We start from the raw sequence: 16,017 nt of genomic DNA, 5'->3' as shown, positions 1-16,017 counted from the left end.
CCCCAGGTGGCTACCGCCCCCCCACCCCCCCCACCCCCAGGTCCGCCCCTCTGAGCAGCTGCCCAGGCCTGGGTTCTGACGTCTAGACAGATTTGCAGGAGGCTGAAATAACACCGTGAACTCAGCAGGAGGGACCAAAAGGCTGCATTAGTAACCTGGCTGGCTTCAGCTTCTCCCCCCCGGAGCAGCCGCCTCAAGCCTGGCGCAATGCCGTTTATTTTCCTTCCGCGGAGGGCCTGGTCCAAAATGAGTCTCTGGCCCAGCTCCCTTCCCAGAAGCTGCCTGTAGGTGGCGCCGCGGAGCCCCGCTTTAATTGCATTATATAATATAACCTGTTTACTAAATCATGTAATCAGTCGCTTTAGGATTTACAGCTTCGGATGTGTACAGAGGATTGGACTTTGAGTCAAATTTAAAAACAAATAAGAACGAGAGGCAGCTGTTGCTGATAGTGTGATATTCATCTTTTGGAAACAAATTCACCCCACTGCTATAAATTATGCCTGGAAAAAAAAAAGTGTTGGTGGTGGGAAGGAGTTGGCTACGGCTCCTCTGCTGGCAACTCAGAGCGATGAATCTTGAAATAACGGTGTCAACCTGTCACTGATTTCATGTGACTCTGTGGATTTATCTAAGGAAACGCAGGCGTGCGCGCGCGCGCACACACACACACCCCCCAGGTCTCTTCCCAAAACCCAGTAAGGGTTAGAAACCGCAGCTGAGAGCTGAGTGGCTAAAGGAACTCGATGGTCTCCGAGCCTTGGTGCCATCGCAGTGACAAGGGCGAGGCCAGTGTGGGGATGGAGGGGAGGACGGAGGTGAGAGAGAGGGTACACCTGTGGGTGGGAAGCTTCAAAATGTGAGGAGGTCTGGTGGAAGTGTTTCAAAGTGAGGGAGAAGTGAAGGGTCCTGTGGAATGGGAAAGGGCCAGCCCCCCAGGGGCCACGCCCTCACAGCACAGCAAGCGCTGGACCTGGGCCTTTTCACCCCAAGTGTTCTGGGAGCTGGGTGGAAGCTCAGGGCCTGAGGTGACGGGAATGCCGTGGCCTAGCGGATGCTGCTACCCCGCCCCATCTTTCTGACCTCGGGGTGTTGGGGGCAAAGAGAATCCTCTAGTCTGAAAAGACCAGGCTCACAGTAGGGGCATGGGAGCCGGGAGGGTAACTGTGTCTACACTGAAGGAAGGATGGTGGGGAAGAGCTGAGCAGGATTTGCACTCAGGATCAGATCCCCGGCTCACTCGCTGTGCTGCAGGCTGGCTGGCTAAGAGGTCACACCTCCCCCATTACCCGGGTTCCGGGGGCCACTGCACCAGGCACAGAGCCCAAGTCCTGGCAGAACGTCCCAGTCAGAAGGGCCACTTCCCTGGTGCCCCTCCGGTTCCTGCTTGCAACTCTCAGCGGGAAATAATTCTCTGCTGACTTGAGAAGCAGCAGAGATGACAACCAAGACAGTAGGCAGCTCAGGCCCCTTGGCCACCCACAGCCCTCTGCTCTGATTGTGCTTCACTACTTTTCTGGGAAGCCCACTTGGGAGGTGGTCCAGGTCACGCCCTCTTGCGATGGTCCTGGTCTCTAGGAAACAGAGGAACCAGCAGGGGCCAGCATGAGTTTGACCAGCTCTGCCGGCTTCCGCCTCCTCGCGAGATGGGAAATCGCCCTCTCTCCCCACCTCTCTCTCCTCCTTCAGCCCTGAGCCACCATGTGGTCTTTGGAAGGGGTAGGAGCCAACTGTGAACCGTCCCAGCAGCGAGGCCCCCTCCTCGGCCTGTCCAAGGCCCCCGCCCCCCACTTCCCCATGCCCAAGGCCATATTGCTGTTTGCTCTTTATCTGGAATAACAATATATCCCCCGTGGGGGCGGGTCAACGGGGTCATTTATGCACTCACGGACCTGGGGATGAGCTCACTGGGAGACCCAGTTCTGGAAGGAAGGGGATTATACTCCACCTTGGATCCCAGTGTGTCCACAGTGTAGTGGGGGGAGCTTCATGGTGACATTCCCTGCGTGGGGTGGTGCTGTTGGGAATCTCAGACCCATGTCAGTCAGCCTCCACACCCCTGACGGTTTCCCAGGGAGGAGGCCCGTCCTGGCCCACTGCCTCTGATTTATGGGGGCCCCCGGCACATCAGGGTCCAGAGTCAGGGCTGTAGCTTTCTCTCCTTTACTCCCTCGGTGCAGCTCGTTTTCATTTTGGCTTCAAAAAAATAATGGACCAGGGTCAGAGTTAGGAGTGCAGCCCTCGCTCTGGCCCTGGCATCTCTCCTGCCTGCTCTCGCTTCTCACACGAGGACCAGAAAGTGACAGAGTCCCCCGCTTTCCTCCCTGCCTTGGCTGTCACACCTTTTCTGGCTTCAAAAAGCCGCTGATATATTTTACAAACTGAAACAGCAATTTAATTCCCCCTGATAGCGGCAATTGTCCATTAGATCTTCCTACCGAGGAGCTTGACAATAATTCCTTTCATCTGACTGCTTGCTTCTTCTTGATCTGAGAATCAATCCCATAAATAGCAGGCAAGAGTTTTCACATTACTCTCCCCCTCCAGCTTTTAGCATTCTGGTGAAGATTCTCATCTCCTCTTTAAGCACTTTACAACTTGGCAATTTTTCCCCCTTTGGTTCCTTTAAACAAAATAAAACAAAAAAAAACAGAAAGGGAGGAAAAAAAGCATGCTAGCTATAAGGGTAAGCACAGCCCTGCATTCTTCTCACAGAGAAGTGGTTTGCAGCCTCTCCTGCTGGGAGGCAGGGGGATGACAGCAATGACCTCTAATGGTCACCTCCAATCTGCCTTAAGGCAGGTGCTGCTCTGCCCCAGAGGCACCATCAGTCTGGTCCTAAATTTCACACTCACCCACCGTTGGGTCCTCCCTTTCCAAGAACCCCCTCCCCTGTCACTGCATCACAAGAATGGGGGTCACGAGGCCATCGCTGGTTCCAGTCACTGAAGCCTCTCCCCACACCCATGACCAGCTTCCCGCCCATCCCTCAGGCAGCTCTCGAACCTGGAGATAGGATTCTGCCCTCTCTTTTTCATCTCCAGCCCCCTTCATCTCTATCCAAACAGCATGAGTGGGAGAGGTGGGGAGGAACAGAGAAAGGAGAGAGCTTGAGGCCTTTCATTCAAATATTTTTCTTCTCTTTCAAACATCCAGGCAGCCCTAGTGGTCCGGGGCAGAGGAGGGCCCTGCAGCTCTGCCGTGGGAGCGGTGCAGGTGGATTGCCAGGGCAGCTGGGAGTCCCGGGCTTCTCCTCTGGCGCCCCGTCACGTGCTCCTTGTCTGCACACATGTGTAGAGAAACAAATCTAAAAATGAACCCAGGGACTGAAATCCCCCTCGACAAACCTGATTCCCAGGTTTATTATTATTTGTCGAGAGCTGACGGCAACCGAGCTGAGAAAACAACTTGGGCTGGGTCCCTGAGGCTCGCAATACAACAGAGACAGACAAACAGCTCAGACGCTGGGGACCCCAGCTGGAAGGAGAGCTTCTGCTTCTGCTGCCCCACCTGCCTGCTCTCTCCCATCAGTCTTTCTCTTCTCGGAGGCAGTTGCCTTGGAGGCTGCCACTCCCTGGGCACCAGGAAGAGGAAGGAGAGCAGGAGAAGTGAGGGACCAAGAAGGGGAGGGAGGGGTCTGGGTCGGAGGGAGTCCACAGACGTAAGGGACCCTGGTGCCTATCGGGTGTGTCACCCGCAATGCTCTCAGATTCTCCTGGAAGCAGAGGATGCTAAAAGGGTCAGCCAGGCCCTTTTTCTCTCTGAGAAGGACTGCACCACGTCCTCCGGCTGGATGATATCTGGTCCCATTTTTTAAAATTGCCTCCAGAAAAAAAACAACAACAAAGATCAAGAATCAGGGCTGTGGAAGCAAGTGGCCCTTTGGGCTCAGTTTATCACTGAAAAGCCACTCATCCCTGATGCTTCCTGACTCAGCCAACAGCTGTCCTCCCCCTGGGCCTCTGTGGGGACCCAGGTGAGCTCGTGAGAAAAAGGTAGGGGGTGGGGAACTTCCCTGGTGGCGCAGTGGTTGAGAGCCCGCCTGCCGATGCAGGGGACGCGGGTTTGTGCCCCGGTCCGGGAAGATCCCACGTGCCGCGGAGCGGCTGGGCCCGTGAGCCATGGCCGCTGAGCCTGCGCGTCCGGAGCCTGTGCTCCGCAACGGGAGAGGCCACAGCAGTGAGAGGCCCGCGTACCGCAAAACAAAAAAGGTAGGGGGACCAGGTAGAGTCCACAGTAATGAGGTCAGCTTGTGGGACGAAAGGACGCCAGCTGGGCTCCTTCAACCCTTGGTCCTCACTGCTGTTTGGAACGAGAGCAGGTACACTGGCTCCGTGTTCTTGATCCCTCGGAAAGGCAGCCCCAGTGGGGAGGGGGAGAAGGGGAGGATGGAGGCTGCCACTGAGAGGTGGCGATGCAGGGCAGCGAGTCCGTTCCTGGGCATCGCCACCCAAGCCCCAGCTGAGCAGGCAAGCGCTGTCTGCCTCCTGAGAAACGTTTCCTCCACGCCTCTTACTGGGCTTCTCTGCCGGCAAGGCCCTGTATATTACACTACTGCACCCTGTCCTTCAGCAAAACTTTGCTCAGAAGCCTACTCCACGAAGACATCTTTACTTTCCACTCCTGGGCCATGCTCTCACCGGGAGCCCTGCCGCTGGGCAGAAGGAGGGCACGTAGCATGACTTAGCAGGACGCGTGTTTCTACGTTATGGAAAAACTAATTCCCAGCCACGTCCCATCTTGCCCGTTGAACGCTCTGCCCCCCCCCAGCAGACAAGATCATGGCTTTGCCTTGCATTTCACTCTGGGGGAAGAAAGTCTGTGCAATATGATCTCACAAGGTCTACCTCCTTACAGAGCCTGGATATATATACAATTACAGTGAAATTTCTTTGGTTTACTGTTAAAATATCAAACAAACAAATCTGGGACGGATAAATCTTTAAGCCCCAGCAATCATTTACACCTCAGTGAGAATGAGTTTGTTTCCCTGGAGCCAGTTTTGCTCAGGGCGAGATGATACCCAGAATTATTAACGACTGCCATTTACTGAGCCCTCACCATGCACCAGGCATTATGCTAAGCTTCTTTCACAGATAACCTTGTTTATTTTTCCCAACAACCATATGGTGTAGGTGTGATTGTTGTCTCCTTTCAAGGATGCGAACACTGAGGCTTGGAGAAATTGAGAGTTTCCAAATGTGACACAGGGCCTGATTTCAGAGTCTAAACGGTTAACCTAGAGGTCTTGGGGCGGAGGTGGGGAACACCAGCGGAGTGGCAGAGCCCTGGAAATGGAGCAGGAGAAAGACAAGGCTGACTGTGGAAATACTACCATCTGCAGTCAGGACACCCAACATGGGCTGCCCTTCACTTCTTTTTTTTTTTTAATATTTATTTATTTGGTTGCGCCGGGTCCCGGTTGCGCCTCGCTGGCCCCCCAGTTGTGGCCCGCGGGCTCCTCAGCTATGGCATTCGAACTCCCAGTTGCAGCATGCATGTGGGATCCAGCCCTTCGACCAGGGATCGCACTGGGAGCGTGGAGTCCCAAGCACTGCGCCACCAGGGAAGTCCCTGCCCTTCACTTCTACATGCCTCGAATTTCCAAGAGTCGCATTGTATCGACACACCTAAACGCCCCCCGTTTGCCCAATTTGGGCTTTTGTACCTCACCAACGAGCACGCACTTTGTGCCTGCAGATGGTGGGGCCTCCTAACAGCAACCGTTCATTTCCTTCAGCCCTGTCTTCTTTGGACAGCAGGGTGTGTGCAAATTTATTTAAATACTGTATTGCATTTGCTCTTATTATTGCATAAAAATGAGTGGAAGATGGAAAACAAAGTGCTGATAGCAGCGATAAGAAGTCAGGGCCTCATAAACTCGATGCAACCAAGACAGAGATGCTTCCATCATCCCTGAGAGAGGCAGGTCTGAGCTTCCATCGTGGACTCACTGGACTGTGGGTTCAATTATGAAGGGAAAGAACAAAATTCGAGAACGAACGTGAAATGATGGAACACATGGTTGAAGACTGCATGTAAAAGGCGTGTGTAATGGGGAATTTGATCAAGTGTCTCAGCTGTGGGAGCAGAACGCTGGAGCTGGAGCTGGGTGGAGGCGGGGCTGCCTGTGCCCTGACACCACACGCCGAAGGCAGCTCGGGGCCAGGGCTCTGACTCACACTGGCTGGGATTCAGGCAGTGTCTCCTTCCCCGAGCTGCGGCCCAGGTGGGGCGGGGCGGGGTGGAAGGGGGCGTGCAGTCAGCTGGCTCCCTATGACTATCTCTGCTTGGCCTTTTCTCCCCACCCCACCCATGGTTTTCCGGGGACCACCCACAGCTGAAAAGAAGTCCCCGTTCTGGAGAGAAATACGCCGTGACTCACAGGTTAAGGGGCACCTGGCTCTATCTTTGGAAAGCCTGTCCAATTGGGCCATACCGGCTTTTTTTCAGGTTGCGGGCACCCCATCCTTAGGGAGCAACCAGTCCCTGTCATATCTACCTGGGTCCTGACTTTATCCCCCTGCAGAAGCCCTTTCCTGCAAACCTTCTTTTCAGAGTCGCTTCCTTCCTCTCTCAGCCCAGAGGTTCCAGGCAGCATTCTGAAAGAGCGACAAGTAAAGACATCTTCGCAGGCCAGCAGTGGGGTTTTTACCCACACCCTCTGAAGCAGGAAGCAATTAAACAGAAGTGCAGAGCACCAGAGCTGTGTTCTACCTCCCACTGGCTCCTGGCTGTCCCCTGCCAAGCTCTATCCCCTTCAACCTCCAGCCTTGGAAAAGGGTCTATAGTTCTCGGGTTTCTAACAGGGAAAACTTAGTCATAGGCTGGCCCTTTCCACTGCACTCAACCAAGGAGAAGTGTTTCAGATTAGCGGCAGAATCTCTGAGTACTAGCAGCTTGTCTGAAAATTATAACGCGCATCAAACCTTAATTCTGCCCTTTGCAATGATAACCCATTCCCTATCATTGTGGTCTCAGCGGAAAGAAAGAGTCCTGCCTTCAGTACAGAATCTTTGTGGACTTGAAGTTCAAGATCGTGCCTCCACTTGTGCCACTAAGCCAGACCGACCCCAACTCTCACGGCAGGACAAGGACAGGAGGGGGGGGTGCAGTGGGGAGGAGACAATTTCACACAGTGGACTCTGGCCCTGGGGGACCAGTGAGGGTGCTCTGACTTAGAACAGAGAATGACCTTCTGGGATCTGAGCGCTTGTCGATCTGGGTCTTCCAGCATCTGGCCGGTTCAGGGAGAGGGAGGGCAGCATCTCAGCTCCCAGATGTAGAGATTCTGTCCAGAGCAGATTGATCTGGGTAGGCAGGGGAGCTGCACATGAGGCATCTGCTCCCAGAGCCCATCTCTGGGGAGGGGAGGAAGAATAAATGGGAATTCTCGTCCAAGATGCCTCCCCAAGGGCACAGGTGGTCCCAGGCTGAGGTAGATCCCTGCTAACAGCAGGCCTCTCTGATCTTTTTTAGGACCTGGCTGTCTCGGGTCAGAGCATCTGCTCTGCAGCGTTGGGAAGAGAAGTCTGCTGTCTCTTTGTTCTGGAATTCATAAAAGTGAAAAAAAGGATCCCACCTAATGAGGCCCTTGCCATGGTGAGGGATCATTTCATGGAACAGGAGCTGTGTGTGCATGTGAGCTGAGACTGTGGAGAGTAGAGGAGATGGGCAGAGGGAGATGAAGAGGGGAGAAGGCCCATGTAAGAATGATCTGGAAGGTCAAGGAGAGAGGTCCCCAAGGGGGACATTCAGGGGATGCCGAAGAAATTTGAGGTTTCAGGGAACTCTCTCGGGAGGCTGGCCGCTTCGGCTGCCCTACAGCTCGAGCTCAGCTTTCCCCTCACTCCTCATTCTTATCTTCTTCCCCAAGCCCAGGAGCAGTGCTGGACCCAAGGCTCCAGAGCAGACTCTCCAGAGCAGATTGCCGGAGGGCTGGCAGAGCAGTCGTGGGTCTGACTGCTGCCCCGTACAGAGGAGAGATCCCATCCAAGTCCACGCAGCAAGTTGAGCCGGCGTCCTAACCAGAACCCAATAGTCATTTACTGAGCACCTACTATGTGCCAGGCTCTGTGCTGGGCAGTGGACGTTCCAGAAGAAGAAAACAGAGACAACTGAGTGGAATAAATAAAGATATGAAATGAAGCAAGATAGGTGACTTCACATTTAAAGGGAACCCAAGGGCTAAGGAAGAGAAATAAAAAAAGGATCAAACAAAATCTCGAGCCTCAGCACGTAGTGGTGAAATTTCAGAACCTTAAAAAGAAAAGAAAGCTAAAAGTAGATTCTCACTGCAAGACTGGAAATAAGAAGGTGGTGGAGTAGCACCGTCAAGATCTATGAGAAAAAGGTGTTGAACTTGGGACCTGGTCTGTGTTCTATCAGTCAAGCTCGAAGACAAGATGAAGTCCGTTTTGGACACGTGAAGACTCAGAGTTTACTTCCCTCCCATCGATATAAAAATAACTAGAGGTGGTATCGCAGCAAAACAAAGAAGTCGGAGGAAGAAGGCAACAGAAAACAAGATAGAGCAGCAGCCCAATGGGAGGGAGTGAGGGGCGGCTGTCAACCTGGGGGCCCGGGAGATTCCAGGCAGCGGTCAAGTGGTGGTGACAGGATCCCATTCCCTTTTCTGTGGTCAAATCACACGATGTAGTTCGGTGGCTGAATAACATTTCCACCTTATAATCAACCTAGAGTCAGAATGCGGAGGTAAACACAGTTATTTAACAGAATATGAATCTTCTAAATCTCAACGTAAAGGTAGCACACAGACGATTATACTAAATAGTATAACACTATGTAATATGTATGCATTGTATTATGTATAACACTATAGACTAAAAATAAATAATATCAAATATAGTGTGATCAAACTGATACAAATTGGAAGGAGAAGAATGTGTGCTCATCTCCCCAGCTTCCACAGGGGGGAGTTCATAAATAAACACGTACATTAAAAAAGAGGGACTGAGGGACTTCCCTGGCAGTCCAGTGGTTAAGACTCTGTGCTTCCCCTGCAGAGGGCGAGGGTTCTATCCCTGGACGGGGAACTAAGATCTCATGTGCCGTGTGGAGCAGCAAAAAAAATTAGTAAATAAAATAAAATATCTTAAAAAAAAAAAAGGACTGACGCATATTATATGACATAATAAGCGGCCACAAAATCAGCTAAATCAGAAACTGTTCGTCAGGGGTTAACTTTGGATGGTGAACCTAGTGGGTAGACGTGTGGGAAAGAAGGGAGGCTTTTTAGAATACTATGCAGCAGTCAAAAATAATGGAGTAGATCTATGTATTTTGACCTGGAAAACTCTCCATTATATAGCCTAGGTTAACAAAGCAAGTTTTTAGAACAGTATTGAAAACATAATATTTAAATGTGTTCAGCTAAACACCCAAACCAATAAGATGCAGTCCCTGTCCTCAAGGAACCCCTGTCTGCAGCCCCTCTCTGTGTCCTCTGCCCTACACCAAGCAGCCCACTTCTGGATCGTCTCCGTCGCTCAGATTATTGCAAGATGCAGATCTCTTTCTGTCCTAGGGAAGAGCTGTTTTCTGTAATGTTTCAAGTCACGAATGCATGTTCTTGACTGCAAGTCATCAGTCCAAAGACTGGCCTGGATGAAGCTGCCCAGGAGAGGAAAGCTTCACACACAAGTAAAGCTTTGGTGGGGGGAAAGCCAAGTGGGGAAGGAAAATCTGAAAATTACAGATGCCGAGGCTAAAAGGCACCTCACAGAGCTCTGGTCCACCTCCCTCACTCACAGATAAACATATGTGGGGGGGGGGGCCTGATGGAAGGTCGTTCCATTGAATTAGCGCCCAGAAGAGGGAGAGCTGGGCTTGCTACGAGACAGAGGCAGGAAGGGAGCCTGTGAGAAGGCTGGAGTGGAGGCCTGATGCCAGGGCCCCGCAGAGAAGCCCACCGAGAGGTGGCAGGGGTGTGTAGGGCTGGGGTCCACTTCAGGAGCTGCTCAGGGAGCAGATGGCTTGGACTGGATCATCCTTCCTTAGTGTCCACGGAAGCTGGAAAGAAGGAGCTTCACTGTGGGCAGGAGGGAGCACACTGGGGAGGGGCTGGGAGCGGAGCTGAGGTTTTCTGAGCGTCCACCAGGTGCCAGACTCACCAGACTCACGTGAGGTGCCATCCGGCAGTTACAGCCTTTCACCCTCACACAAGCCCTGTGAGGTAAACGTGATTATCCCAGTAACATCAAGACAGTGACGGTTAGAAAACTTAAGTCATGTAACTTGCCCCAAATCCCACAGCCAGCAAATGGCAGAGCTAGAATCTGAGTCTGGGCTGGTCTGTTCCAAAGTCCCTGCTCAAGGAATCAGAGGGCGTCGATAAACATATGGTAACCAATCGATGAGAGAAGTGTCTTTCCCAAACTGGGATACAGCTAATCCTTTTTCCTTCCAGAATCCTGCGTATGGACTCAGGCCCTCTACCCAATCCAAGAATATCCGAGGACATCTGCTGGCTCTGGGGAACTAGGGTTTACTGGCCCAATAGGACCCTGAAAATGCCCACCTCGGAGGCGAACAGGATTGGGGCTCGACTTCTCCCAGCTCTGAGCCCTGACGTTGCCTCCGAGGACACGGAGCCTGCTGTGTCGGGCGTGGAGGGAGGTGGGCTGGGACGGACCACGAGCACAGTGGGGAGGAGAGAAGCCGCAAGCCTGGATCCTTGGTCTCTGGTGCTCAGCTCTGTCCCTGCCCTCCGCCAACCCCAAGGGCACCCTCATCGCTCTCGCCCCCCCCTCAGATGCTGTCCCTACTCCCCCCACATCTCCCTAGGCACCTCCACCCCCATTGAGCCTCTGACTTCATGGGGGAGGCAGGCAGGCCCAGGAGAGTATGTATGTCAGTTAGGGGTTGTCGTTGACACGTGGAGATCATTAACGAGGCTTATTTTTAAATTGTAATTGCAAAATGTAAATGCTCCCCAAACTGATGTGTAATTGCTACCCACTCCACCCCAGCCTTTCCCCTCTGGTGCCAGCTTTGCAAGGAGAGAATTAGAAAATAAAAAGGGGGTGGATTATGTAAGCAAAATGATTTTAAAAAAAGAGAGCGAGAGAGCTAAGAATTTAAGTGAGACAGCTGGCGGCTCCCTGATTGCCACACTTCCAGCTTAGCTGCAAAAATTGTGCTTGTCGATTGTACCCACCCAAGCAACAGTGTCAACTGTACTGAGGCCCCAGAACAGACCAGACTGGCACTCCCCTGGCAAGATGGCTCAGTGTGTGTGTGTGTGTGTGTGTGTGTTGGGGAGTGAGGGGGAAGATCAGGGTGATGTTTGAGGTTGCCTCCATCTCATCCATAGACGTCTTCCATTCTATGGAAAGACACAACCCACAGCAGGACTCAGCAGTCCGTCAACCCACGTCCATCCTTCCCCAGATTCTACGTATTCTCTTCCACGTGGGGAGGGCCGGGGGGACCTCCATTCTCCCAGGCATCTAGACGCCAGCATCCGCAGCATCAGCCTGGAGAGAAACAGGGCTCTGCCTATTGAACTGCCTCTGGAATATGTACTTCGGCAGGAGGGAGCTCTCGCCAGACCCAGAGAAATAACTGGACTTGGGCAACAACACCCATCCACGCTGGTTCACCAGGAATCTCTAACCCTTAACCTCCTTTTTCTCTTTTACCATCTGCCCCATCTCCGCCAAGCCCTCACCACAGCCACTGTCTGCAGTGAATTCCTTTCCACGTCACTGTGTGCACAGGCTCTGAAGATTGTTGAAAAGACTGTCCCCCAAGTGGGCATCACTCAACCCACACCTGGGGGGAAGCCCTGACCCCTGGGATATGCCCTCTTCTCTGGCTTTCACCTCTAGGAGCCCCAGCGTGCTCCCCACCCTGTAACACACCTAAAACAGAGCTCCCCAAACAGCCAGAGGGCACAGGAAGCAGATGGCCATGTCTGGCCAGATCTGCCACTGTCAGACAGGCGGTCCTCTTCGATATCCATGGCTTTTCTAACTACCTGCCTCTCTCCCTCTCCTTCTCTCGAGAGAAACCAGCTTTTGTGAGGAATTTGGCAATGATTACTGCCCCCCCAAAACGAAGACCGGGGAGCTAGAAGGTCATGGTGGCCCTAAGACATCAGGGAAACTTATAAAATCCTGGGCAGGGTCCTTTGGAGTTGGGGGGGGCGCCCATCTCACCATAACAGATCCAGCCCTTATCATGGTATACTGGAAAGAAAAAAGGCTTGTTTTGGATAACTGGATTTCTAAATCCCTGCCTATACTGATACTTAGGTCTGTGAGATCATGAAGTTACTTAAGGGGATTTAAAAAACCCTATCTGATAAGAGGATTAAGTGAGATTCTCTATTCAAAATGCTTTATACACTCTAAGGAACTATTTCTCATAGTTCATCACACACACTTGGGATACAGTTTCCTCCGTGTTCATGAAAAACACTTGGGGTACAGATTCTCGGTCTAAACCTGGACTCACAAATCAGGATCTCTGGTGTGAGGTCCAGGAACTGAATTTTTCACAAACCCACCCGGGGCCCCCAACTGGCAGGGCCACCCCCCCCCCCCCCCCCCCGGTGATAACACTTGCTCCAGAGGGTTGTACAAGTGTTACCGTCGTCGTCGTACGCGCAAGCAGCAGCCCATCCATCTGTAGCAACAACAGTTTATCGTTCATGGAATACATAGAAGAAAAGAGAGGTATACAGGGACGAGGCATAGCCCTCATCCCATCCTCCAGGAGCCGAGCAGAAACAATACAGTGCTGTGGTTTCTGAGGTCGTGTGTGCGCTAACTGTCAGCTAATGCTATGGGCTGGTTCTCGAGGTGTTCGGAAGAAAAGATCATCTGCCTGGAGGGTTTAACTTTGTGTTAAAGGACGGAGAAACGTTTCTTACTGTTCGGGTGATCCCGGTGGCCTCTGGGATGGCCCTCAGGAGACTCACTCCCCTCTTCTCACTTCCAGCTGGGCCAGCAATTCTTCCTTGTTGGCTGGAGCCAGTGCACCTGGGAGAAAGGGCAGAGCAGCGCTCAGGAGGGGAGGCTCGAGGCGCAGGGAGCGAGGGGACGCGCTCTGTGCCCCGCTTCTCCCAGGCTGGCGGTAAAGGATACTCCTTGTGCTCTACAGAACTCCTACCACGCCCCTCTCCTCACTGTCTGCTCAGACCCACCGGAGCTGTGTTAGAGCCTAACCCTTGTCTCGGCGGGAAGTGCCCTGTGGTCACCGTCTGTTTCTCCTGGCACCAGGCACACAGGCAGCTCCCTCTCTCGCAAGGGCGGGCAGGTCCCTGAGTGATCCTGGGTCCCGGGAAGCCACAGCTGGCTTCTTGCTTTAAAGTGTAGGGAACTCAGGGAATGGGCAGCAGTTGCCACATGCTCAGGTGTGTGGATGAGTTTCAGATGCTTTCCCAGGGGTGGGGGAGGCTTCGGCTGGGAGTCTGGACGCTGATGGGGTGCGGGGAGGGAGGAACAGTCAGGAGGGTGGTGGACCCAAAGCCATGAAAAACAGCCTTGGCCTAAAGGGGGCTTCAGCTGCATGACTTAACTATTTACTTTTAGATTAAAGGGGATTAATTTTGTTTCTCAATATTTGAAATGGACCAAGGTATCCAGAAGTGAGGTTGGTGGTCAGCACCGGTATAAGGCCTGGCCTGACACTTCCCAAACATGTCAATTTCTCCTTCTGGATCGAGTTGATAATTTGACTCCAATGAGGCTGTGCTTGGGGCCAGGATGACGGGGTTGTGGGATGGGGGTGGAGGGGGGCTGCTGATACCTGGGTTGCGTTTTCAGGGCTGCAGGGAGCACCTCCGGCCCAGAGCCCCAGCCCTACAACCAGAGGTAAATGCCTCTTCAACATTCACAATTCCTTCCTAGTTAACACCATCTTAGTCTCCCTGTAAAAACAACTGGCACCTCAGTAAAGAATGTAATTAGTGACATGGCAACAGGAGGAGCTAAACAGTGGCCAGGCTGGGAGCTGCAGTGGGAAATGGAAATTCAGACATTTGCTTGAACAAGACTTTCCCGCTTCCCGGGCGCACACACCTGCACTGCTAGGAGGCGAAGGTGGCAGAGACACAACATCCAGGATCCTGAGGGGTGTATGAATTCCTGGCCGCAGGGCAGAGGAAGTGGGGGAGCCCGGAGATGGGATGAGCTGAGAGGGGCTCCAAGAGCAGGCAGGGCAGTTCATGAATTTCCCTGAACAAAATCTCTCTGGGTTGAAACAAAACGCCCTTCGCCACCCTGGGCCCAGGTTCCTCCCAAGAGGAGATGACGGATGGATATGAGACACATTCAAAGCGGCAGGAGGCTGAGGCCCCCCTGGCCACTGCCCGGAGAGGATGCTGTGAGCACCAAGGTACTCCTGCAACAGCCTGTTCCTTCTCCGCTGGCCTTGCCTGTGACTCTTCTGTGAGTGCCTCCCAGTACTCTGCCCGCCCCAGGCAGCAAACCTGGGGGACGAGTCCGCTTCCTCCCTCCCCGAGCCCAGTTCACTCCCTCCCCCATCACTTTCCCACTTCCCACGCTTTCCAGTCCAGTCCAGGTGGAAGGTGGTCTTCCGCCTTTCCACTCCCTGGGACACACCTAGAGAGGGTCCTCATCCCTGGCGACGCCGGCCAAGCCGCTCCAGCTTGTTAGCCGCCCCCGGACTGAGCTTCCCAGTCAGCCGGCTTCACCCTGCATCCAGGGCCTCCTGCGTGCTAGACAGTGCCTGGGATGGGTGCATGGCTGTGTCACACCCTACTCCAGAATTCTCAGGGACTCCCTCCTTACAGGCACCTACGGTCTGACCTGGCACTGCCCTAACTGCCTTCAGGGCCCAGCTTCTACCCTTTACCCATAGGCTCTCTTCCCTCCATCCAAACGCAACCCCAGACCTGCCCCATAACCTCCCACTGCTCTCACTGCCACAATTCGACATTTCTACCAGGCAAGACCCTCACCATTCTTCAGTGTCCAACCTGAACATTCTGGCTTTTGCCTCTACAGCCAGATGTCTTTTTACCTCCTCTGTGTTTCCAAGTAGCACGCTGTCTGTCATCCTGTGAAAGCCCTCGCCACGTTCTGTCTCATGCTCTGGTTATCTTACACATCTCTCGTCTCTTTCCAAACTGGAGGCTCCTTTTGGGCAGAGGCCCTGTCTTCTCTCTGCATCATTTTTTAGTTTACAAAGTACTTTCATACGTAATATCTTCTTTAACTCTTTTTTTTTTTTTATGTTGGGGGTAGGAGTTTATTAATTAATTTATTCATTTTTGCTGTGTCGGGTCTTCATTTCTGTGCGAGGGCTTTTTCTTTAGTTGTGGCAGGCAGGGGCCACTCTTCATCGCGGTGCGCGGGCCTCTCTCGTTGCGGAGCACAGGCTCCAGACGCGCAGGCTCAGTAGTTGTGGCTCACGGGCCCAGTTGCTCCGCGGCATGTGGGATCTTCCCAGACCAGGGCTCGAACCCGTGTCCCCTGCATCGGCAGGCGGACTCTCAACCACTGCGCCACCAGGGAAGCCCTCTTCTTTAACTCTTAAAACAATCTTTAGAGGGCGATATTTCAATATAATAACTTAATTTTTACTACCTTTACAAAATAATATATGCTTATTGCACAAAATAAAGAAGAGGGAGGAATTTTTTTTTTTTTTTTTTTTTTGGCCACATGGTGTGGCTTGCTGGATCTTAGTTCCCTGATGAGGGATTGAACCCGGGCCCCGGCAGTGAAAGCACTGAGTCCTAACCACTGGACCGCCAGGGAATTCCCAGAAATTTTCAAGTTAGTTGTGATCCTACCATACAAAGATAACCACAGATAATATGCAGAGTAAAACTCTTCTTTCTTCAAAACAGTATCATTCTGTTTGCTCCGGAAGCAGCCTTTTATATTTAGCAACATACCATAAATACCTTTGCATATAAGGGAAATATACACTATAATCCTAGTGACTATGTGGCATTCCATTTTCGGATGTACTACAGTCACAAATGTCTATTATTTGTTATCTAGATTATTTCCAGTTTTT

General features: G+C 52.6%; 1 protein-coding gene across 3 annotated transcripts in view; it reads right to left on the bottom strand.

Moving 5' to 3' along the window:
* PKNOX2 (PBX/knotted 1 homeobox 2) overlaps positions 1-16,017 on the bottom strand; it is a 262,937-nt gene that overhangs the window by 85,750 nt on the left and 161,170 nt on the right. For all 3 annotated transcript variants that reach the window (XM_007463596.1, XM_007463594.1, XM_007463597.1), the window contains one exon: positions 12,899-13,007. Coding sequence is in view for 1 of the 3 variants with exons in the window: in XM_007463594.1 (XP_007463656.1) it covers positions 12,899-13,007 (109 nt within the window). In the remaining 2 variants the exon portion in view is untranslated. Of the gene's footprint in view, positions 1-12,898; positions 13,008-16,017 lie in introns of those variants that run through there.

Source organism: Lipotes vexillifer, unplaced genomic scaffold (assembly GCF_000442215.2).
Source record: "Lipotes vexillifer unplaced genomic scaffold, Lipotes_vexillifer_v1.1 scaffold442, whole genome shotgun sequence".
NCBI lineage: Eukaryota > Metazoa > Chordata > Mammalia > Artiodactyla > Lipotidae > Lipotes > Lipotes vexillifer.
The sequence above is the reverse complement of the archived record's forward strand: the minus strand, read 5'-3'. Positions and strand labels throughout refer to the sequence as shown.